Here is a 25,365-nt window from a genome sequence, read left to right as displayed (position 1 = left end):
CTTCATTTAATTGAGTGGAAGAGTGCACAAATAGAAAAAAATTTAATCTACTTGTGCATATATGTAAGCATTTATTTACTTAATAGGATAGAGTGGCAAACAAAACAAGCACAGTCCTTGATGTCATGTAAGTGGGTTCACTGTTCTGTTAGGTGACAGGATCCTATGAGATGTTTCAGGTTAGGAGGATGATTTATGGAGTCAAATGAAGCTGCCCAGACAGAGCTTTGGGGTTTGAGATGACTGCAGTGAGAATTGCTCTGAATTTGACCTATGCTCCTATTGCATGTAGTCATATTCATCTTGATAGATGAAGATTTATATATCTTCAATACCTAAGTAGTACCTGCTCATTGTGGTAGGCTTACTATTTCAGAGAATGGAAACACATAAATGTTATTAATTCCAATTCAATCAGCCAGACATAGCTAGTGATGGCTTTTTCTGGTCTTAGCATTTAGGGCTTTTTTTAAAATGAAATTTTTGGGGGGAGACTCAGGATATAGCTCAGTGGTAGAGTACTTACCCTCCATATGTGAAACCCTGAGTTTATTCTCTGGTCCTGGATTCAAACACAGGGCCTCATGCATGCTAAGCACATGTACTACCAGTGAGCTAACCCCCAGCCCTCAAATGTAACTTTATACATGATAGACATTTAAGCTAATATTTCCTCCACATTATATAGAAAAAAATATCCATATTGTATTATTAAGTACTTTCATCAACATTTAAAACACGCCTGAATTTCTTTCAAACCAGCATAACCTCTATTAGTTTACTTTCTTATCTGATTTGAAAAGTTATTACAACCTTGATTTAATTTGACTCCACCTTTGAACCACATTTGAGAAAGCAAATGCCCTTTGACCTCCATCATTAGTTCTTAGCTGTCAATCTGTGTAAGCTGCATTCTGACATGATCCCAGTTGGCAAATTTGAATTACAGTGTGAAACTTTTCATTCTTGTTTTTTAAGAAACTCTATAAAACTTTGAGTGAAGTTAAACTTGAAGTGGAGACTGTAATCAAAACAGGGAGACACATTGTCCAGAAGCAGCAAACGGACAACCCTAAAGGGATGGATGAGCAACTGACCTCTTTGAAGGTCTTGTACAATGACCTGGGTGCTCAGGTAAGGAGAGCAATGCTGCAGCTTACTTTCTCTCTCTCATATCATTTTTATTCATTATTTTATTTTTTCAAGATGGTAAGTGAACCTTGGGACCTTGTGCATGCTAAGCACATGCTTGATCATTGAGTTGCACCCCCACTCCTCTGATATATTTTAAAATTTCACATTCTTGCAAAATGCATGTTTGAAATTTATGGCATTTATACATGTTCCAGGAGTTTTTGCTGTATTTCTTTAAATGTTTCTGTTAATATTGTGATGATTAATAGAGAATTGGGAATTTATTTTTAATGTTTCACCCAGATTAATATTTATACTTTCAATGTCTACTGACATTCGTATATTATTCTAAGGAAATTCCACCAAGAATAGTCATTGTGTAAACTCGAGTTATTGGTCTTGGTATTTCTAAATTGAATAGTCTATTGAGAAATGGTAAAATATCAGCTAGTAAATATTAAGTGACAGGACGTTCATATTAATCTACCAGGATTTAAAATTCTGCCAAGAAACTTCCATAATTTGGGCATTTTAGTGACTCCATGTGGAAGTTGTTGGGCCATTTACTGTGATGGACTGAGTGAATTCTGTAGGCTTATTGTCCTTTCTCATTGAGAATCTCTGCCCTGAGACAGGAGAGCAAAGGAACATGTAGAAGTGAAACCTTGGCAATGTTGAAAAACCGTTGGGCTAAGTTTTGGATCCTTCTTCCATTAGTAAATATTAACAATTTCTGCTTTAAGTAATATTGAAGTTTCTGCATAAGCCCAGAGAAAAATAACTCAAATTTTGTTATCAACTTAAAACCAAGAAGAATGAACAGTCTATACTTTTTCTAAGTGATTTTGACCTCATTTCTGCAAAATCAGGTTGTTGGTGTGATATATATTGTGCATCTGGAATCATGTCTTAGAGTTTCTCATTGGCTTGGGCATTATAAGGATGAGAATGGATTTGCTGGTTTCTATATTAATTCTCTAATTAGTTTTTAGCATTAATTAGGTTTTGGCATTTACTAATTTTCTTATTCAAAATAATTTAGACTTCACTGTGTATATAGGTAGTAAGGATACAGTGGTAAGCAAAAACATTATATATATATATATATATATATATATATATATATATATATATAATATATATATATCTTCCGTCTGGGGAGTTGAGGGTCGTGAAAGAGGAAACTGTCAATCAAGCAGTTACGTGGAGTAGTTACAGAATGTCAGTCTGCAGTGTTCTGAAGGGATGTGTGTGACATGGATAATGATTTGGTCCAGTCTTTGGTTAGGAAAGCTTCCTGAGGGTGTTGTTTCAGTAGCCTTTGTGTTGCTGAGACCAAAAGACCTGAGGACAACTTCTAGAAATAAAGATTATTTTGACTCACAGTTTCAGAGGTTCAGTTCATGGTTGCCCAACTTTATAGCTCTGGGCCCGAGGTGAGGCAGACCACCATGGTGGAGAGATGTGGTGGAGGAAAGTGGCTCAGGACATGGCAACTAAGAAGGAGAGGGAGAGGGAGAAAACAATTTGCTCTTCAAGAACAAAGGCGCCCCCCACCCCCAGTGACTTAACTTTTTCTAGCCACATCGTACCTGCCTACAGTTACTGCCAAATTAATCCATATCAGTGAATGAATCCTTTTATCATCCGATCTTTTGATCTCTGAAAATTCTTATATCTCACACCATGAGCTTTTGGGGGAGGACATCTTCTGTCTAAACCATAACTGAAATGATGCATTAGCTAAGACCTGAAAGATGGGTAGGAGTATCGTGGGTGAAACTAGAGGGGCTCCTGAGGCTCATGGAATAGCATGTATAAAAGCCCTGTGGCAGGAGGCAGTATGGCTAGAGAGAGAGAACGCCCGTGTGGAGAACATGGTGTCAGGGAGATAGGATGAGACCAGACCCTGCTGGTGTCACCAAGTTTGTGTTAAAGGTTTTAATCTCTGTTTTAAGATTAACAAGCAGTTGTGCAGGGTTGTTAGGCAGTAGATGACTGGTCCAGAAATGTATCTTTAAAAAAGTCATTCACTGCACTTTGGAGACTGAATTGGAGAGAGGTAGGAAGAAGTGCATGGAGAGCATGGAGAAAGTCCTTGTTGTCTCTTTCTCATGAGACGTGATGGTAGAGTGGTGACGGTAGAAGCCAAATAGCCTGGCTTGAGATACGTGTAGTAAATGAAGCACGGAAACCGGTACTGTAAGAAAATGGTTTTGAGGATTTGTATGGGAAAAGTAGAAGAGAGGAAGGTCCGTAGGGAAGGAGGGGTCAACAAGGGGCTTTTTTGTGAGCAATGAGTATGCTTAAGAGCTGATGTAAACCAGTCCACTGAGAAGAAGTCATTGCATATCCATGAGGGAGAAGGGATACATGGCTAGGTAAAAGATTTACAACTTGAAATGGCCTAATTCAATATGCAGAACATCTTAAAATGTATTGATTAGACTGAAAAAAGTATAAATTGTTATACGTTGAACTGTAAATGATTTTCATCCTGGTATATGCAAATCTTTGGTGGCATTAAGTTTTATAATGGTTTTAGAGCTGTCTGGGCATGCCAAAATCAGATAAGTATCTTTTGAATACATAATATCTTTTTAATATAAGTCAAGTGTTTGTTTCTAAAGTCTGTATTGAGATGCTATGAGAGTCTTAAATTTTAATTGAACTCTGTGGGGGAAAACACTTTTTTAGAAGGAATTTAATAGCAATAAACCCTTGAGGTATGAAAAAGTGAAATTGAAAATGGCGGGGGGGTTGTGGACAGAAGAACCAAATATACTCCTTTGTTATTTATTAACAAAATTTGGCTTTTATGTCAATCCAAGAAATCTCATCTCATATATGACATATTCCTGTACTACTTAGATTTTATTATGTGTACATATGTACTCATCAAAATAAGAAATCACTTTATGCATTATGCTGTTATGTCCTTTAAGGGGGTGTCTTCTCAGCTGTAGATTGTGAATTACTGTCCTTGGTTTGGGGAAACTGTCATGGAATGTGACAGGTTTGACCCAGCTCAGTTCAGTGGCTGTGCTGACTCTGTCTTGGTCTTAATCTTCTTAAGCTTCATTTTCCTTATCTGTAGAGTAGAGAATAGTGACTGTCCCAGAGCTGTGATGGATTTTATTGCATGACACATATCGGATTCCTTAGCACAAACAGCAGCTGAATTAAGAAGTGGGTGAATGTTTTGCTTTCTATCAACAACAAGAAGAACAAGCCGAACATGGTGGTGCATTACAAAATCCCAGTGACTAGGGAGGCTGAGGCAGGAGGATGATGAATTCCAAGTCAGCATCAACAACTTAGTGAGGTCCTAAGCCACTTAGTGAGACCCTGTCTCTAAATAAAAATAAAAAAAGGCTGGGGATGTGACATCCATTGGTTTAATCCCTGGTACAAAAACCAAACCAAACCAAACCAAAGCAAAACAAGAAGAACAAAATAATAATAAGGTTTATGTTGCATAGTATTGTAAATCATGTTGTTAACTGTAAAATATACCACTGTGAAAATAGTGCTTATTTCTCTCTCAAATTTTCATAATATAGTATATATGCACTTTTTAAATGGAGTTTTTTTCATTGAGTGGATTCTGCCATCTTTTGTTCAAAATTATAGTACATGCTTCATTATTGATTCTTTTGTTCCAAGGACTGGGCCAAGTCCTTCCCATATGTATGGTTCTCATTTCATCCTCATAACAAACTTTTAAGGGCTTGGCCTCTACCAGTGTCAGGAGCTAAGGTCACAACCCCAGGCTGTCTGACCTCAACCACTTCAGTAGATTGATTGTCATCTTGCAGAAATGCAGATTGGACGATTCTGACATGTTCGAGGGAAAGGTGATAGGTGTCTTGGGGGTTAAATATGAATCAGTTTTGATCTTTTTATTGATATTTGGATTTGTTCATGTTCAATCGTGCCTCAGACTCAATCTTTGTCTCTGCTGTTCAGGTGACAGAGGGAAAGCAGGACCTGGAAAGAGCATCTCAGCTGGCCCGGAAAATGAAGAAAGAGGCTGCCTCCCTCTCGGAATGGCTCTCTGCTACTGAAGCGGAGTTGGTGCAGAAGTCCACTTCGGAAGGTGTGCTTGCTGACTTGGACACGGAAATCTCCTGGGCTAAAGTAAGTTGATATCTCCTCAGTGTGACCTTTGGCACTTGTAGGGGATAATCTTGGTGGGTACTGTTTTCTTCCATTTCATATTAAATATAGCCTTTTCTTTTTTTTTTTCATTTTTTTTTCCATTTCTCTGTCCCAAGAAGAACATTTTAAAAATAACTATTTTAAGAAGATATTTTTATCTTATTCCCAAAGCAGTGAACTCATATGGATCATGAAGGCCTTTCTAAGTATTATGTTTATGTGATACTTGAAACCACCTTCAAAATTAGTGTAATTGTTTCAATATTCAGTCTTTACAAAGTATCGTGCTGATTTTAAATTTTTAATAATATTTTAAACCAGTCTTTTGATAATAAATGAATTAATGTCAAGAATAGGTAGTGAGATTTTTTTTTTTTTTTAACAAAACCAACAAAAGACTTTTCTTTGGCCCTATCGTGATTTTGCAGTTGCAGAGACTAGAGAGTTGATCTGCCAATTTTCAGAGGTGCATGAAGAGTCAATTGGATCACAGAGCAGTTCTTTTACCAAGGAACTCTGTTCCCTGTCAACTTATTTACAGACAGAAGCAGATATACTAGCAAGAGTGCTAAAAAAAAATAATGGATACAGAAACAGGTGTTGCTATAGAGCCTGGAGTATCCCTGTTGACAGTCTCTGTAGGTGTTCACTGTGGGCATTTCCCAAAGGTGGCTGGAGGTAGCTGGGTGACACGCAGCTGCTGTTTATCTTAAATGTTCAGTGGAGATGACACTTGAGAGAAAATGAAGTAGTAGGCTCTGAGAAGAGTATTCACAATGTGGAAAATAGCTTACAAAAAGTGTGGTTATGCCATAAGTTTTGTAAGCGAAAGGGGTAAAGAAAGGGACGTATGAGGGAATGAAGGATGTTGCAAGGCATCGGTGTTGCGTGGGTGAATGCAAAGCAAAGGCTTTTGTTAAATTCAAGTTCTTCAAGGAAATGTCTTCTTTGTATAGTCTACCGTAAAAACCATTGTTTTCACTGAGCACAGTGGTGCAAGCTTGTAATCCCAGCAGTTCAGGAGGCTGAGATAGGAGGATCACAAGTTCAAAGCTAGCCTCAGCAATATAGGGAGGCCCTAAGCAACTTAGTGAGACTCTGTCTTAAAATTAAAAAAAAAAAAAAAAACCAAAAAGGGCTGAGGATGTGGCTCAGCTGTTAGGAGCCCCTGGGTTCAATCCCTGGTACCAAACCAAACTAAACCAAACCCAAACAAAAAAACATTATTTTCTTATTGGCAACATAATTTTTGTACAGCAGTTCTTGCTATCTGTATATTTCATGATCCCCAGTGAATGCCCCAAACTGCAGATAATACCCATGGTCTGTGTTATTGTGCTTTTTCCTATATTCATACATACGAATTCAATGCCTTTCCATCTTAACTGACCTCTCACTGTGTACTGGAGCTTGTGCAGTTTGAGGTGAGACAGCAAAACAAGCATAATTTTCTTTTCCTTTTCACAATTTCATAGAGAAAATTCATCCTTAACATGGGCCCTACCACTTGATGCACACGATGCTTTTCTTTCTTTGTGAAGTTGACAGTTGGTACCATTTCCCTTTAGGCCCTCATGTTACAGTGTCCCTTGGCTTTCTGCATTGTTGGGATCACAACTAGCACTTGAGCCCATTAGGAAGTAAAATAAAAGTTCCTGGAACACAAGCCCTGCGACTTAGCAACTGTGCATCTAATCAAAGAGAGGGCTGCAAAGTGACTTCTAGATGAGGAGGGTGTGCATTGTGACCCCACTGGATATCCCAGGCAGGAAGGAGCAGGATAACAGGAAATTTCTACATGCTACTCAGAACAACATACCATTTATATCTCCTAAATTGTCTATTTATTGAATTCTTCATTTAATATTTTCTGACCGTAGTTGCCTGTAGCTAATTATAATTGTGAGAAATGGAGCAGTATAAGCTAATTGAATGAAATTTGCACAGTGTGATATGGAAAAAAAAAAAAGAAGCCAAATCACCTATACTCCAACACTCCCCTCCTATGTGTGTGTGTGTGTGTTTCCAGGTACATATTGACATGCACAGGCATAGTTATATTGTTTAAAAAGCAACTATATCATATCTAGTGTTTCATGACTTTCTTTTAAAAATTCATATCTTCAACATTTTCCTTCACCTGTAACGGTTGTATCACATGTTGGAGATATGCATAGTATCTCATTAATTTTTTGTCCTACTGAAATCAGTACTATTTTTCACTATTGTAAGTAACACTATGATGAATATTCTCATGGCTAAATCATAGCTAACATTCATATGTGGATAAATATTTTGCCCTAAAATTATTGGTTCAAAGGACATATCTATCCTAAAGCCTTAAACACATTAAGAAATTGCCCTTTGGAAATGTTATATGTCCCACCTATGAATGAGAATTTGTATTTGCTTGCTTTAATTACAACTTTGATCACAGTAGGCAAACATCTTTTTTTGTTGTTGTTGTTATTGAGTTAGAATATTTTCTATAAGTTTATAGGACACCTGTAACTCTCTTTAAAAATGTCCCTTTTCCTGTAACTCTGGCCATTTTTCTATCCCCAGATTACTATTTTCGTTTAAGCTCTTTGTTAAGATCACTAATTCTTAGTGTGTTGAATATGACTGCAAAAAGCTATTGCTGCCCATGGAGTTTCCTTAAAAGTTTTTAAGACAAAAATGGTTATGTGTACTTTTAAACATATGGAATCCATCTTTTCAACATTATTTCTGCCTTTAGTATTTAGAAAGGCCAACTTTACTCCAAGGTCATGTGATTTACATTATATTTACTATGTTTATATACTATATTTATAGTTTCTTCAAGCCCTTTTATACTATCATCTTTTTACCTTTAATGCTTTGATTCTTCCAGAGTTTATTTGTTGTACATGATGAGATAAGGCTCTAGAGTGCTAGTGTTCACTGAGTGATCTTTCTCTACTGATATGACATGCCAAAGTCGTTCTTCTTATTTACCTGTTGCGCTTCCTTGTTTTCTACTGCACTGATCTGATGATCCTGTAAAATGTTTCAGTTCCTTATCTATGTAGTTTTACTTTTATTTGTTTATTTGTTTTGTACCAGAGTTGAACCATCAAGCCACATCCCCGGTCCTTTTTATTTTTTTTTAAATTTTGAGAAAGGGTCTTGCTGTGTTGCTTAGGGCCTCGCTAAGCTGCTGAGACTGGCTTTGAACTCACGATCCTCCATCTCAGCCTCCTGAGTGGCTGGGATTACAGGTGTGCACCACCATGCCTGGTTCTTGTCTATGCAATTTTATGCTATATTTTAATTATAATTGAGGATTTCCCAGTCTTTTTACTTCTTTTTTTGGTATATAGTCAGTCTTATATGAAGAATTATTATTAGTCTCAAATTATTAAAAGAAGCACTGTTTTGAACATTGATTGGAATTGCATTGAATTAATGGATTTGTTGGAGAAGAATTGGTATCTTGTTGAGTCTTTTTATTAATATGGTATGTCTCATCCCCTGTGCTCTGCCAGCTTCCTTCACATTCCTACATACTGTTTTGATTGTTTTTATTCTAAACATTATATAGATATGCAAAGAGGTTTGCTCCTATATATTTATTCTATTGCTACATGAATGCATGCATGTGTTTTCTCTTTTTTCTAATTGCTGATAATACACAGGTGATGTTGAATTTTATATATTTAATAGTTAATCTTTTTATATACATATAAATTTATTTCTAGTTGATTCTTGCCACTTTTTTTTCAGGTAAAGACTGTAAATATTGATGTTTGTTTCCTGGAATTATACTCTTTTAAATTTCATTTGATCGTATAACAGATTTGAATCATGAAGATAAAGTATACAAATTATACAGCCCATTCTTTTCACTAGAATAAAACAAATTAAACATCAGCATGTACCATAATCACCCATCTTTTCAATACCATGTTTTCAGACTTAAGGAATGTGCATATTTCACAACATTTTAGTGTTATTGCACTTAAAGATTATGTAAAATTATTTTCAATGCAAAACTTACATGGCATTTTCATCTCTGCACCTAATTAGTATTTTTATTCCAAAAATCATTATTTTCAATGTATTTTCTTTGCTATAAAATCTTTAACATATATGTGTATATTATTCAAATTTGATTATTTGTAGTTAATTATTCCTTGTAGCTCTTACAGACTATTTTAGTCCATTAGTACATAACCACTGAAGGAATTAGTACAGAGTGTGTGCTATGGGTCTTCTTTTTACTCCTTGTTGGTGAAAAATTTGTGAAAGAAATATTTCCTTTCTCTCATAAATATACCAATGATTGACAGGGGCCAAGTGAGTGTTTAAACTTTTACTCACTTGTGGTTTGCAATTTGCATGCTTTCCAAAATGTGATCTTATGATGTTCAAATATAAACTTGAGCTCCTTGAAGAGATTGATTTAAATGTTGGTTTAAGACGGTGAAACAGATTTTAAAAGGTGCCAGGGCAGTGATAATAGTGAGGTAGCTATGTGTCCATGTTGTTTTTGATTGCGAGAACTCAGTGTTTTACTTTTCCTTTCTGTGAATATAGCTTTGCCTGCTCAAATTTCAGACTTTTTCAGTCAGATTATCATAGTTTCCTGACTATCCTTTTCTATGTTTTGGTGGTTGTAAGACGAATCATAGACTTGTTAGTTCTTCAATGATTTTCTTAGGATGAAACATTTTTGTAATGTTTATATGACATTATATATCAAGACACTTAGTTCCAGGACATAATCCTTGTGAGTAATAATAGTACACATGCAATAGATTCCCATGATGGTCTAGGAGATAAATTCATTGTAAATTTTTAGAATTCTGAGCTCTGGAATCTTTCTGCTTTGCCAGCTTTCTGTTCCTAAAAATGAAAATGATTCTTTTTATTTAGACCTCTGATGGAGGGTGATTGGTATTTTTGTAATAAATAAAATTTATTCTTAAATTAAATAATTACACTTTTCACATCACAATTTCTTGCATTCCTTGATCTTTGCATAAACATTGTAATATTTGTTAGGAACCTAAGAACTCTCACCTTGTTGCTAAATTGGGTCTGTAAACTTTGGACACATTGCAGATGATCTAGGAAGTCGTGGATTACTGTGCATAGGTGAAAGAAAAGTTAAAAATGTATAGGGTTCATAAATTTTTTTAATATTCTGAAAGATCAAGTGGGTCTTGGTGCTTTTATCTTCTAGAATGTTCTGAAGGATCTGGAAAAGAAAAAAACAGATTTAAATGCCATCACAGAGAGCAGTGCTACCCTCCAGAACCTGGTCTCAGGCAGCGGGCCTGTCCTGGAGGAGAAGCTGTGCGTCCTGAGCGCAGGGTGGAGCCGAGTTCGCACCTGGACAGAGGACTGGTGCAATACCTTGATGGTGTGTTCCCAGACACGTTTAATGCTCCCCTGTTCCTTTCTGCTTTACTTAATCCTAAATGAATGCAGCTTTGATTGGAGTTTCAAATCCCATTTTCTGTGTGCCCCAGCAGTGTTTTGCTTGTGAATTAATTTCATCAGACTACATTTTATTTTGCCTTTGAAAAGATGATAACTAGAAAGAATTCACATTGCACCAATGAAAGAATAAAATATCTGTGGCATGCATGAAAATATGTACTTTAACATTTAAATGTACTTTGTTTCATTGTAATAATGTCATATAGTATTTAATTTTCTTTGCAATGTCCTAAAATAGTTAAGAGCATGGATTCTAGCATCTCATAATCTATGTAAAATTTTTGACTGCTAGTCAGGTGGAGGTTACTTAAATTTTTCTCATCTATAAAATGGATATCATTATACTTTTCCTTCATACAATGCTTGTGATGATTAAAACTTAAAACATGTAGTGGTCTCATATAACTATATGTAAGCAATCAATTTTAAACATTATTGTTATGATTATGACAATTGTTATAAGTTGTAAGTATGGTTATTCCCTTATGCTGAAAATTGTGTCATGGGAATTTGACTGTTTAGTTTTCATAGTGGTTTTTCTGTTTTCCTCTTGACTAACAAGGATATATGGTACCATCATCCTCCCCTCTGAAAAAAATACTTGCCACTTACAATTTATTCTTTTTTCCTGACATAGCTGTTAGGACTTTTACCCAGTTCATATAATTAACTGGATAATGGATACAGACAGAAAAAACCATAAATTATAATGTGTTTGAGCATTTATTCCAATCCATTAGGATATGTAAAGCAGGGAAGGTCATGGGCTTTGATCAAGCTCTCCCTTAGATTCATATTCCAGCCCATAACTTGTTATCTGTATAACCCCAGGTAAATTGTGCAATGTCACTAAGCTTCAATGTTCATGTCTGTGTAGGGATGGGAATAAAAGTACACATCTAACAGATTGATCATTACAATAAAGGATCTGAGGTTCTTGCTCATAGAAAATGCTCTTGAATATTTTATATATTCACTTTTGTTGTTACTAGATTATTCCACATCCTTACAGACTTTGCTTCTATATTCTTCAGTTTGTACCTTCTGAATTCTCCTTCCAGGCAACATCTTTCTAGTTCTGTTAGAACAATCTATGTAGCTGTGTTACAGGGATCCGTGCATCTGGTTCTTCTCTGTTCTTTTTTAGAAGGCAGCACACTGTTAGCCTTTTGCCCATAGCATTTATTAGTTCACATTTTCTATTTCAATGATTTTTCTGTGTCATAGATTAATATTTTTTTCCTTTCATTAAGTCTTCTAAGATTTTTTTAGTTTCCTTTTTCCTATAAAATATCATGAAGTTGTCAGTTTCATCTTAAGGCCTGCCCCCTGTTTGTGGTCAAGTTTAACTTCCTCAGCCTCAACAACTTCCCCAGTTTTAATCTGCTCAGCTGTTTGCTTCTGTTTTGTTCTCTCAGTCACATTGTATGTCATACCCCAGGAAACAGGACTGCAGTCTGAGCCAGGTGTAGTATTCAGTGCTGGCAATACTAAGAGAAAAGACACTGGCCCTGTCCTCTCTGGAGATGTAGTTTGTGGAGCCAGCAGAATGGAATAGGTTAAGTGTGATTGCATTTAATGAGTTTTTAAAGTACATGATTGAGAGGGATAATGAGATCAGTTGCAATCTAGGAAAGAGGAATGAGAGACAAACTTGAAATTGAAAAAGAAACTTTCGTCTTTTATTCTTCAACTTTGTATTGTGTTGAGATCTAAGTCAAGTTTAAAAATGCTTAGCCATAGCTGTGCATTTTTAGTATTGAGATTTATTCAGTAAAGAGAGCTTTGCAGGCAGGTAGAAACCCTTCTTTAAATTCAGCATACGGTTTGCTCTTTGAAGGTCTTTTAAATCTCTTCTAAGATTATCATCTTAAATATTTCATGTGATTGTGTCAGCGTTTTATTAATTCCTTTGTAGAACCATCAAAACCAGCTGGAAATATTTGATGGAAACGTTGCTCACATAAGTACCTGGCTTTATCAGGCTGAAGCTCTGTTGGATGAGATTGAAAAAAAACCAGCGAATAAACGGGAAGAAATCGTGAAGGTACAAAGTCTAGACACATCAGCCACACTTGGCAGGGGGTAGAACGTTTTGCCAATGTCTTTTCTCTTGTGGGTGCTTTGAGCTACTTGTGTTCAAGTTATTCTCACGCAATTGATTTATTAACATTTAGTTGGTGGGAAAAGCTGAAATCACCAATAAGTTTTATATGAACAGCTCTTACTCTGGTTGATTGTGCTGATTCTTATTAGGAGTCCCAGATATTTACTTAAACCACCTCTAATTCTGAGTAAGCATCACACACAAGTTAGATTTTGACTTTTCCCATGGGATAATTTTGTGTTTTTTTTGTTTCTTTTTACAATTAGCGTTTAATATCTGAGCTGGATGATGCCAACCTTCAGGTTGAAAATGTCCATGATCAAGCCATTATTTTGATGAATGCACGTGGAATTGCAAGCAGGGAGCTTGTGGAGCCAAAATTAGCTGAACTGAATAGAAACTATGAAAAGGTGTCTCAACATATCAAAAGTGCCAAAGTAAGTTATTAAATTTTTAGAGAAAACCATTTTTTTTCCTTATGGGAATGTGTCTAAATGATAGATGGCAATATGGCATATACATAATTTCTAAAAATTAAAATGACTTTAATTGCTTTTTTCTGTGAATGGAACATTTGTCCCTTTTATTCATGATTGTGCCTCTAGAGAGAAAACAAGGAATTATCATTGAAGAAAGCAACCCGTTTGAGAAAAGTTTTCAAACACTCAATTCGAAGTTAAAATTAACTATGAAATAATGAGACTAATTCCCAAGGAAGGCATGAATATTAAACCCATAATTTCATAGTCATACTGTCATATGAACTGAACACAGTTGTTTTTTTGCTTACACATAGACAAATGCAAAAATTGCAAGTAACTTCAGAGGTTAGATTTTTACGGAGAGGTGTACTGCTTGCCTTAATAAATTTAAAGAAGGGGTTTATGAATTTTAAAAGAAATAAGTAAGAGCTTTTCTCTGTAAAAAGGTGTTCATCTGTTCTCTGGTGTGATGCTGTGCCTCTGTGTCTTTCCCATTTTCTCTCTGTATTCTTGTTTTATAAGGGAAAGAAAGGCAGCATTCGACTGCTGTGCTTTAAGGAGTGGATGCTTCAGTAAGTGTTAAGTGGAAAAGATGAGCATATTTTGATGGTTTGGTGGGGGAAAGGCTGAGCTGAGGTCAGGGTTGTCTAAACCATGTGCCATTCTCAGGAATCACAGGAGTCTGTGTTTTTCAGGATCTTGGCTTGTGCCCATAGGATGGCATCTTTTAAAATATTAATATTTTTTCACTTGTTTTTTTTAGATATAGATGACGGTAGAGTGTATTTTGACGTATTATACATGCATAGAGTATAACTTATTCTATTAGGATCCCATTCTCCGGGTTGTACAAGATGTAGAGTTTCACTGTTGGTGTATTCACATATAAACATAGGAGAGTTATGTCTGATTCATCTTACTGTCTTTCCAATTTCCATCTCCCCTCCATTTCCTTCATTTCTCTTTGTCTAATACATAAACCTTCGATTCTTCCCTCCACCTTATTGTGTGTTAACATCCACAGATTAGAGAGAACATTCAACCTTTGGCTTTTGGGGATTGGTTTAATTCACTTAGCATGATAATCTCCAGTTCCATCTATTTACTCACAAAAGTCTAAAGTCATTCTTTTTATGGCTGACTAATATTCCATTGTGTATATATACCAGATTTTCTTTATCCAAGCCTTTGTTAAAGGGCACCTAGGTTGGTTCCATAGGTTAGCAGTTGTGAATTGAGCTGCTATAAACATTGTAGTATGCTGATTTTAAGTCATTTGAGTATATTCTGAGGAGTGGGATAATTGGATTAAATGGTGGTTCCATTCCAAGTTTTCTGAGGAATCTCCATACTGCTTTCCAGATGATTGCACCAATTTGCAGTCCCACCAGCAATGTATGAGTGTGCCTTTTCCCCCACATCCTCGCCAACATTTATTTATTCTTGATAATTGTCATTCTGAGTGGAGTGAGACGGGATATCAGTGTAGTGTTAATGTGCACTTTTCTAATTGCTAGAGATGTTTAACATTTTTTTCACATATTTGTTGGCCATTTGTATTTCTTTTTCTATGATGTTCTTGTTCAGTTTCTTTTCAGGAGAGCATTTTTATATTGTTAACCTTTAGAGAGTTGTGTATTGAGATTATCAATGAAGACAGATACACATTTTTTTTTGTGTGTGTGTGGGGGGAATAAAAATTATCTAACCTTGCTTTAATTTGAAATATATGATAGAGTAAGCCAAATTATCTTTTATAGTTATAAATATGCTTAGATTATTCACAATTTAAAGAAAATAAACAAAAATCTTGCTTTGGCTTTTGTTTTTCTTATCTCCTTACTATATGATCTAAATTTATTCTTTTCAATAGATTTATGGGAGATTTTCTTGGTATAAAAAACAATGAACACGACAGGGTAGAGTAACAGGAAATACAAAGAAAAATTTCATCATCCCTATGAATAACCTCTGCAAATCTTTTGCCATTTATATCTGCTTTTATTCATAAGAGACACTTAAATATCAATTTTTGATTGTTTTGCATATTCTCCTTTGACATGATTCTTAATGGTCACAGAGTATTTCATCAGGTGATCTGTTAAGATTTTCTAAGTTCATTTTCCACTTTCATTGAGCCTTTATGAGTATTACATTTGTTAAGATAATTTTAGACTTATCTATTTGTTCTTCTCTTATTATGTCACTGAGGTCAATTCATTCTTAGAATTCCTTGTAATTGTAGCAAAATTGTGCATCTAACTGTTAAGTAGATTTTTCCAAACAGCCTATTAGAAAGTTTAGACCAGTTAATACTTCCATAATGAGGTTATGAGAGTGTTAGTTTTCCTGCACTTAGCCAACACTAAGTGCCATTTTCCTTTAGTTTTATTAAAAAATTGTTTGGTGATTACTGTTATAGAAATACAAATATTTTCATATAGGCTTAACCTGAAAATGTTGCATTGAGAAGTATTTTTTTTTTTTAATAGTTGGGTATCACAGTCCAAGAGAAATGCTTCTGGGGCAATGTGACTGGGAAACATTCTGTGGATGTCCTTCCACTGGGTGGCGGGTCCTATTTCTTCCTTCTGTGGCCATGGCAGGGATGGCTTTTGAATGTTGCTTTTGCCTACTATGCTCACATGTGCTCTCAGGATCCAGTACACAGCCATAGTCAATTACACGCTACCTCACATCTCTGCTAGACTTTGGAGAAAATAGGTCATTCACAGAAGCCCATGTGGTTAAAATTGTTGCTATATGAATGAATGAAATTAAAGTCAGTTCCAATAAATGATCCTTCCTCTCTTGACATCCTGTCTCTGGTTATTCGGGGAAAGTTAAGAATACATCTTCAGAGATCCCCTTTTCTTCTACAGCTGCTTATTGGTCAAGGGCCACTGTCGTACCAACATTTGGTTACCACTGAAGCATTTGAAGCTGGTGTGCCTTTCTCTGACTTGGACAAATTAGAAAATGACATAGAAAGCATGTTAAAAGTTGTGGAAAAACACTCGGAATCCAGTGATGATAATGAAAAGGTTGGTTGGAGGGGATTTGTAAAACCGAAGTCTCATTTTTTTTCTTCTCTTTTAATTATATTTTTACCCACATAACCTGCCAATCATGACTGAAGAAATCCAGGTTTTCTAAGTGTCAGTGTAAGATTTGTCAAGTGCTTTATGTAATCATGCTTAACTCCACCCCACCCACATGCTGACTATGTAATCCTTAGCGTAACTTGTGCTAAACTAGCTTTGGGATATTTTAATTTCAAGTATGAAGTATTTTAAGTGAAACATGAATTATTTTTATCATTCAGGTTATGATGACTTCTGCTGTACTTCATATGTTAGTTCTCTCACTTGCTGACGATAGTAAATAACTATGCATTTTTTCTTTTGAATCATTTTTTTCCTTTAAACATTCAGATGGACGAGGAGAGAGCCCAGATTGAGGAAGTTCTACGAAGAGGAGAACAAATGCTCCATCAGCCTATGGAGGACAATAGGAAAGAAAAGATCCGTTTGCAGTTGTTACTTTTGCACACAAGATACAACAAAATTAAGGTCTGATGGGAGAATCCTGGTTGCATTTACAAAACTTATTCAGCTCCTGCCATTGGGTTGTTTGATTTCAACAACCCAATTTCTTGGATGCTTTAAAAGAAACCTGTTGGGATATTATCTCCTCCTTTAATACATTTTACTAGATAGACTGATATTTTTGGATGAGGCAGGAGTCAAAGAAGTAGAAGAATAAAACCTTATTAGTGGTCTTTTCTGATCATATATGAAACGTAGAAAAAAAAATCAGTCCTTTTCTGAAGTGACTTTCTCCTTCAGTTCTGCATTTGATATGTGGAGGTATTGGGCACATCAAAAATTTTTTTAGTTCATAAATAACCAGATGAAACTGATGTACTGTGATTTATATTCAAGAACAGGATCCGCCTTTAGTTGACAGTGCTGCATCATAACTGGGTCTGGTGATCCCAAAGGGTCTACTCTATGGAAACTCCTAAGGAATTGGTTTGCTTTGACGATTTTGGACTCTGAATCGATTCCAGTGTAGATGTGGCTTGCTACTGGATGCAGCCTTGTGATATGCCTCAAAGTGACTGCCCTTTCCCCATACCCTCATGTTTCCTGATTTATTTTCTACCTCAGTCAATGACCTTAAAAACTAGCCAGTCTCTCACGGCAGACTCTAGCATCACTCAGCTATTTCTTGATCCCACATACCATGTTCCTCTTCCACGTCAAGCAGGGGACAAAACCATGGGACTGAATGAAGCAGATGTAGGTCTGAACTTGAAGTCAGCACTCAATCCTTATTATAGGACCGTGGGAAAGTACCTTAACATCTCTTAGTTCACTATACTTTTCCGTTATTCCCAGACCAATGGTTTTCTCCCCAGTTGTTATAATGTGTCCCCTTCAGGTTTTTTTTATGTTCAGTTTTTCTTACTCTGGTGCAATCCTTCTTATTTTCTTCAGAATTATTTTCCCCAAAGTTATAGCTGATTGTGCCATACCTTTACCTTCAGAAAGATTGCAAAATACAGAGGCTTTAAGTGCAAGCGTCATCAGTATAACATCATCTCAAGGCTACGTCTTCTTTCTGTCCCTCCCCACGTAGAGAGCTTTGCTGGTTTTTCTTTACGTTTTCCTAAACGCACTATCCACCTTGGCAACTCTGAGTCTACTCCTACTTCCTGGAGTGATTTTGTCTTTTTCTTTTACCCTAAAAATGCATTATCTTTTCAGATATAGCTCCATATTTCACTTCTAACACGTATCAGATTTTATCAGAGTAATTTGTTTTTTTGGGACTTTTTAAAGTATCTGTCTCCCCTTGTACTTCCTGGAGACGCCACGCCATTTCTCATTCATCTTACATGTATCTATATGCTCATTTCTTTTTTCTTTTGGTACTGGGGATTGAACCCAGGGAATGTTCATCTCTTAATGCCTCTTGGGATCAATTCTTAGAATTCCTTGCTATTGCAGTGACATTGTACATACGTTGGCTATTTACTAGATTTTCCAAACAACCCAATAGAAAATTTATGCCAGTTAATACTTTCATAATGAAGAAGGGAGAGTGCTGATTTTCCCACACTTAGACAACACTAGAAGTTATTTTGTTGTGTTTATCTTTATTAAAATTGTCATATATTCACTTTCAATTATATAAATATGAATCTTTTTATGTAGACATTATCTGAAAGTGTTCCATTGAGGAGTATATTCTTCTTTAAACTTTAGATCTCAAATCAGCAATTATTACTGATCTAAAATAGAAGTAATTTTTAGGCTTTCAATACATACATTAATTTTTAAAAAGCTTTAAGCTATTTCAGGTGCATTCCATGTGGTTTCATTAGCCTTATTAATTGTAACTAAAATGATTTACCTGTTTCATTAGAACAAATGTTATATATATATATTCAAATATGATATATAGTTTTCTAAATCAATATTGTTCTTAACTATGACCTTTAGAATCATTTGAGGAAGTTGAAAAACAAACAAATAAAACAACAACAACAACAACGACAACAACAAAAACCCCAAAACAGCAGTACCTTCAATTGAATTCTTCAATAAGAATCTTTCAAGGGGCTGGGGTTGTAGCTCAGTGGCAGAGCGCTTGCCTCACATGTGTGAGGCACTAGGTTCGATCCTCAGTACCACATAAAAAATAAATAAATAAAATAAAGATATTGTGCCCATCTACAACTAAAAAAATATTAAAAAAAAAAAAGAATCTTTCAAGTAAAATCTAGATGTGGGTATTTAGGAAAACAAAAACTTTTTGGATGATTCTAATGTACAGTCAAGAATGAAGGCCACCAATTATAGGACTCATTTTCTTATTTGAAATATGTATTAGATCACCTTTACCCATTTGTGGACTAGGCTGTAACTAATCTGAAATATGCATGAGGGCTTTATAAAATAAAGATATTAGCCCCCTGTCATATTTGCTATAACATTATTTTATTGGTTTTCATCTTCTAATTAGTTTACCTTTAACGTGTACTGATTTAAAATTTTTATTTAGCCACATGTGATTTTTAATTTTTTTTTTCATGTCTTTTAACCTAAAAAGTTTTTATCCTCAAGAATTGGTAAAGGGTCAATTCTGTGTAGTTCTGTCTTTTTCCTCCCTATAGTTTGACAAAAACAAAACTTATATAAGATTTTATAAAATACTCAGTTAAAATAAACTTCATCTATTTAGACTCAAGTTTGGTGTGATGAGCCATATCATGTAACACCATCTCATTTCAATACTAACCTGTAGTGTCTTTCTGTTTCTGTGTCTTTGCAGAATTCTTTAAAAATAAAATTTTCAAGAAGGAAAGTCTAGGTCAGGTCAGATCTTAAGGACATTTTTTTTTTCTTCAAGGCATTTTGATTGATTACTCTCTTGGGGGGGAAATCTATTCTGGGAATATAGAAAGCACATCTTGAACTGCCTTGCTGCCTCTGCATGAGTATGAAAGCCCAGAAAAGTCCTGGGTTGTCTTTACAGTCTGGACAGAAAAAGAGGCAGTCTTGATGAATGTGATTTATTTTTTTAACTTAGAGCTTTTTAATACCTACTGACCTCCCCAGTTCATTCTAAAGCCTCAGGTCCAGGTGGCTTTGACGAATAACAGTCTGTTATGTAACTGAGGAAGCAGCACAGAATCCCTAATCTTGGAGAAGTTGCTGAGGTAGAAAAGTGGCTCTCAGACATATCCACTAGAGCAAACTTAAAACAAAAATTTGGGCACATGGTTATACCTAATGAAACGCAATGAAGAAAAGCATTACAAAGTTAAATGTCCTACAGGCACCAAGTCTGGAGCCATTTTTGGTCTTGAATACACCAGATGGCCTGTCTGCAGGATCCTGGTTCATGGGTAGGAAGCCATGCAGGAGAAGGGGACCCAGTTTCTCTTCTACTCCTTTGACCTATCACTCAACCCATATGTACTTTCATTGGTTGTTTTCTTTTTCCTTAAAGATAAGATGAAACAGTTAAGCCTCATTTTGTGATCTTCCCAAACAAATTGTCTTATTGGAAATAAAAACAAGAAAACATTATTTTAGATTTTTTTCTTTTAGCATTTTTAAATTGAAAACTGGTTCTTGCCAGGTATGGTGGCACGTACCTATAATCCCCATGATTAAGGGGGCTGAGGCAGGAGGATAATACGTTTGAGGCTAGCCTTAACAACTTAGCAAGAGCTTGTCTCAAAATAAAAAATAAAAAGGCTTGGGATGTAGTACAGTGGTAGAGCATCCAGGATTCAGTCCCCAGTGCCACAGAAACCAAACCAAAACCAAAATTAAAGCCAAAAGTGGTTCTTGGGCGAATGTATTATTTATTTCGGCATTCTTTTATAATTGCTTAAAAATAGAATTTGCTCTTGTAGACAATATACACACATATCTAGAATTTTTTTCTGACTAAAATTTAAATATATGGTATGAGGATAGTAAAATTAATATTAGAAGTATAATTAATCCTATTGGTAAAGTCAGGAAACCTGTGGACTTCCTACCTGGCTGCCCAGGAATTGATGAAAGCAGTAGTTCATCAAATTCTAGGAGGCAATAAATACAGACCTCTGAAGTGAACACCATGTTACTGACTCACAAATTTGAGTCTGGAGCCTTAGGTTTCATTGTTTCATTTAGGTATTGTAAGCATTTTCAAGGTCACTAACTGAATGAATAGGCATTTGTGATCATTTCTACTAACATTTTTGAATTTATAGATGAATATTATTTTAAAAAAATTCAACATGGAAGTAAAAATGTTAAGGAAGGTATCTTAATTCATAAGTAGCTATATTTTGTCTTTTTGCAAATAGCACTTATTAAATTATAATCGTATAGGAGTAAAGGACTGGAATTCCTTATGCAAGTGGCCCAGCCTAGAGAACAGTTTATTATAGAGAAAGCTCTGAATAGAAGATCCAGAATAATTACATCAGGGCAAATGAGTAGTTCACAGAGCCTCAAGGCTGTCAATTTTAGTACTTTAGGATTCATTGTTTTCTGTAGAATATTCATGCTATGTAATATTGTTCTTAAAGGTAAGATTATATAATAATGAGTTACCTGGATAGTATTTTAATCGAAATTCCCACTGTCTCTCATATGTTAATTTTAATTTTTTTAAACTTATTTTTTGAGATTGGGTCTTTCTGTGTTGCCTAGGCTGGCCTTGAATTTCTGGGTTCCAGGATCTGTGATCCTCCTGCCTCAGCTTCTTAAGTAAATGGGACTACAGGTGTATACCACCTTGCCCACTTGTGATGTTTCAAAAACAAGTTTAACTTATGTTTTCAGCTGTGAAGTGTTTAATTGTGATATTTTTAAAAGGGTGAAATAAGCCATGTGTGATGGCACATATCTGTAATCCCAGTTCTTTGGGGGGCTCAAGCAGGAGGATCACAAGTTTGACCAGTCTGGGCAACTTAGTGAGGACCTTGTCTCAAAATAAAATGAAAAAGGGTTGAGATGCAGTTCAGTGGTAGAGTGCTTGCCTAGCATGTGTGAGGACCTGGGTTCAGTCCCCAGTATTGCAAAAGAAAGGGAAAAAAATTTTTTTTTTCATTTTTGGCCACATTTTCTCATTTCTTCAACAATTTAGGAAAGAAATTGTTATGTCTCCTGTTTGCAAAGTGTGTTTAGATGACTTAGATCTTAAAGACAGACTTTTCAAACATTAACTTATCAAAGCTGTTTTAACATCAGGCAATAGTTAAAAATTAGAATAAAGATTATTAAAGATTTCTATAGCAATACAGTTTTAAAATTTAAAAAATTGTGGTTAAGATTCTTTATTTTGGTTCATGGTTTTGAATGCATCCACATAATAGTCTTGTATTTTTCTCAATTTGCTATTACTCAGTGTGGGGCTCTTTTAAAATATGTGCATTGTTTTTTCAAAAATGTTTTCTAGGCTATCCCTATCCAACAGAGGAAAACAAGTCCACTTGCTTCTGGAATGAGATCATCCCCTCTCCCCTCGGATTATCTGGTTGAAATTAACAAAATTTTACTTACCATGGATGATGTGGAATTATCACTTAATATTCCTGAGCTAAAAAACACTGTCTATGAAGACTTCTCTTTGCAGGAAGACTCACTGAAGGTAAGTCTGCAGGCACCGCATAGGGAATAGCCAGAATTATCATGCCCACTTAGATGGCCCAGATCTTTTAAAATTGTACCAAGCAATAATTAATGGATATGAGTAACAAAACTTTCTTATACTCTCCAGTGAATTATAGTAAAAATTTATTTTTAAAAAATTGGTTATGAATTTTTATATATGAACAGTTATGACTTTTTTTGCAACAGCAGAGACCTTAAACATAAGTAGAGAACATATTCCTGTCTTATAAACTTGATTGTCCTTTGAGTGAAATGTCAGCTTTTGTCTGGTCATCTAGATGATTTAAGATTGGCCAGTTGGGAAGGTATATGGCATCTTGATTCTAAGTTAGTTAAACTATTAAATTCTGTCTAGGCTTTGTTGTACAATTTGATTGCATTTATATATAAACTCACAATAATATCACTGATAGATTTGATAACTTATATAGTTCATTTCTGTCATTTAAACTATCATAATTAGATCTTTGAAAATATAAATAATTCCAGTCTTGAATGCTTCATTACCTTTTCTGAAAGTAACAGAGGTTTTCATGTCCTGTCCAAAAGCACCCTTGAACATCAGTGAGAATTTCCCCCCTTGACATTTGCATTATATTCCTCACACTTTGACCAATGCAGCTGTTCATAAAAAAAAAAAAAAACAAAAAAAACAATGTTTGTCCTCATTATTATTTTAAATGCGTATTACACAATATGTATTTTTGGTTATCTGTGATTCTTTGCCATTTTGCTGGATTTTGGTAATGCATGACAATATGTTTTTTAGAATATCAAAGACCAACTGGACAAACTTGGGGAGCAGATTGCAGTTATTCATGAACAGCAACCAGATGTTATCCTTGAAGCCTCGGGACCTGAAGCCATTCAGATTAGGGATATGCTAACTCAATTGAATGCAAAGTGGGACAGAGTTAATAGAATGTACAATGATCGTAAAGGGTATGTACAAACTAAGTTAATATTTAATATCTAAAAATATGTCTACAAGTTCATGTGCCGTGAAACAGTTTACTTGTATAGAGAATTTGTTTCATATTTTTGAAATTTGGCCTATCTAATTGTTATGAATACAGCCCCTTAAAGAGGAGACTGATCACAAATAGATGACATGTTTTAACATAGTGTCTTAATAATATGGAAGCACTTTTAATTTTTAGTATTTAAATAGTATCCATTTTTAAAAAAAATTAAAAAGGGTTTTTAGTTTACTAAAATAGCTCATATTTTTTGTACACACTTGATTAATGTGGGTGAAGACCAAAGACAGTGACAGAGTCCATCTATAATCCTTTTATAATCTTCTGTTGGAGAGATTGTTTCTGAGCCTTTTTCTTACTAGATATTGACCAGGCCTATTAATAGGTAGACATAAATCTGGTAAGAATTTTGGTCAATTGCTGTGAATGTATTGGAAATGCAGATAAGGTATGGAATAGCTCAATGTGCTGTAATCCCTGCAGCTCAGGAGGCTGAGGCAGGAGGATCACAAGTCAAGTTTAGCAACTAAGCGAACCTTGTTTCAAAATAAAAAGGGTTGGGGATGTGGCTCCTCTGGGTTCAATTTCTGATACCAAAAAATAAAAAGGAAAAATAATAAGAGAAATAAGCCAACATAAAGGACTGTACAAGAGCGAAGTTAACACAGGACAGTACATTGTAATATATTTGGAAAACTTCAGAGATGCACAAACTAGGCATCATTTTAACCTTTTTTCATATTTCATTTGACTATCCAACCCTCAAGAGGATAGCTTTTAATAGTCTTTACCTTATCCCTTTGAATGGGATTTTTAATATCATCTCTTTGTACATTTAGGAATATCCATTTAAGTACATCCTTAACCATACTTATAAAATAGACTTGATTATTAGATGAAGACAAATTTGATTTAAAAAATAGTAACATTTTAAGACTTTGGATCACTGTACTTCTTTTTTAAAAATATTTTTTAGTTGTTGCTGGACCTTTATTTTATTTATTTATATGTGGTGCTGAGAACTGAACCGGGTGCCTCACACAAGCGAGGCAAGTGCTCTTCCACTGAGCTACAACCCCAGCCCTGGATTATTGTTCTTCTGCCGACAGTCTTCATGAATGTGTTCTTCCTTTTGAACCTGGATAATGTTGACAGGATTTTTTAAAAACAGCTTTGCCAATTTTATAGCAATAGGTTCCATTTCAGTTTTATTTTCACCTTGTTATCAGTGAGATTTGAATATTCTTATATATGTTTTCTTTGCCTCAGATTTGCTCTTTTTTTTTAACCATGATATACCATTTCCTTATTTTTGCAAAAACTTTTTTTTTTCATTAAAGATAGAAGCTATTTGTGGTTTTATTTCTTGTTGTTTAAGTGGACACAGCTTTTCTGTGTCCTTTAATTTTGCTAATGGTGGTTTTTTTGAGATGTGGAAAATTTTATGTAATTCTCTTATAATTCTTTGTGATTTCATTAATTTAAATGAAACATATGCATATAAGTTAACTTTTTACTATGAAGCAAATATTTATGTACACTTAAAATTTTTTTTTTTTAGCCAGGCACAATGTTGCATGCTTGTAATCCCAGTGACCTGAGGCTGAGGCAGGAGGACCCCAAGTTTGAGGCCAGCTTGGACAACTTAGTCTCAAAATAAAAAATGAGAATGACTGGGGTTGTAGCTCATTGGTAAAGTGCCCACTGATTCAATCCACAATGCTTCCTCCTACCCTGGCAAACAACAACAAGACCCAATTTTTTATTTGCTTAATTTAAAATGCACAGTTAATAATCGAATCCATCTGAAATTTATTTTGATATGTACTATACACCAGCTTCAG

At 35.1% G+C, this 25,365-nt stretch overlaps 1 protein-coding gene across 9 annotated transcripts in view; it reads left to right on the top strand.

The window, feature by feature from the left end:
• The window catches only part of Utrn (utrophin), a 508,932-nt gene that overhangs the window by 187,524 nt on the left and 296,043 nt on the right, over nt 1–25,365 (top strand). For all 9 annotated transcript variants that reach the window (XR_013424804.1, XM_078018961.1, XM_078018962.1 and 6 more), the window contains 9 exons: nt 979–1,134; nt 5,104–5,274; nt 10,505–10,684; nt 12,683–12,811; nt 13,138–13,308; nt 16,236–16,397; nt 16,788–16,925; nt 22,327–22,518; nt 23,311–23,483. Coding sequence is in view for 8 of the 9 variants with exons in the window: in XM_078018961.1 (XP_077875087.1) it covers nt 979–1,134; nt 5,104–5,274; nt 10,505–10,684; nt 12,683–12,811; nt 13,138–13,308; nt 16,236–16,397; nt 16,788–16,925; nt 22,327–22,518; nt 23,311–23,483 (1,472 nt within the window). In the remaining variant the exon portion in view is untranslated. The remainder of the gene's footprint in view (nt 1–978; nt 1,135–5,103; nt 5,275–10,504; nt 10,685–12,682; nt 12,812–13,137; nt 13,309–16,235; nt 16,398–16,787; nt 16,926–22,326; nt 22,519–23,310; nt 23,484–25,365) is intronic.

This window comes from Ictidomys tridecemlineatus, chromosome 8, assembly GCF_052094955.1.
Source record: "Ictidomys tridecemlineatus isolate mIctTri1 chromosome 8, mIctTri1.hap1, whole genome shotgun sequence".
Taxonomy (NCBI): Eukaryota; Metazoa; Chordata; class Mammalia; order Rodentia; family Sciuridae; genus Ictidomys; species Ictidomys tridecemlineatus.
Note: the sequence above shows the minus strand (reverse complement) of the source record. Positions and strands in the feature narration are given on the sequence as shown.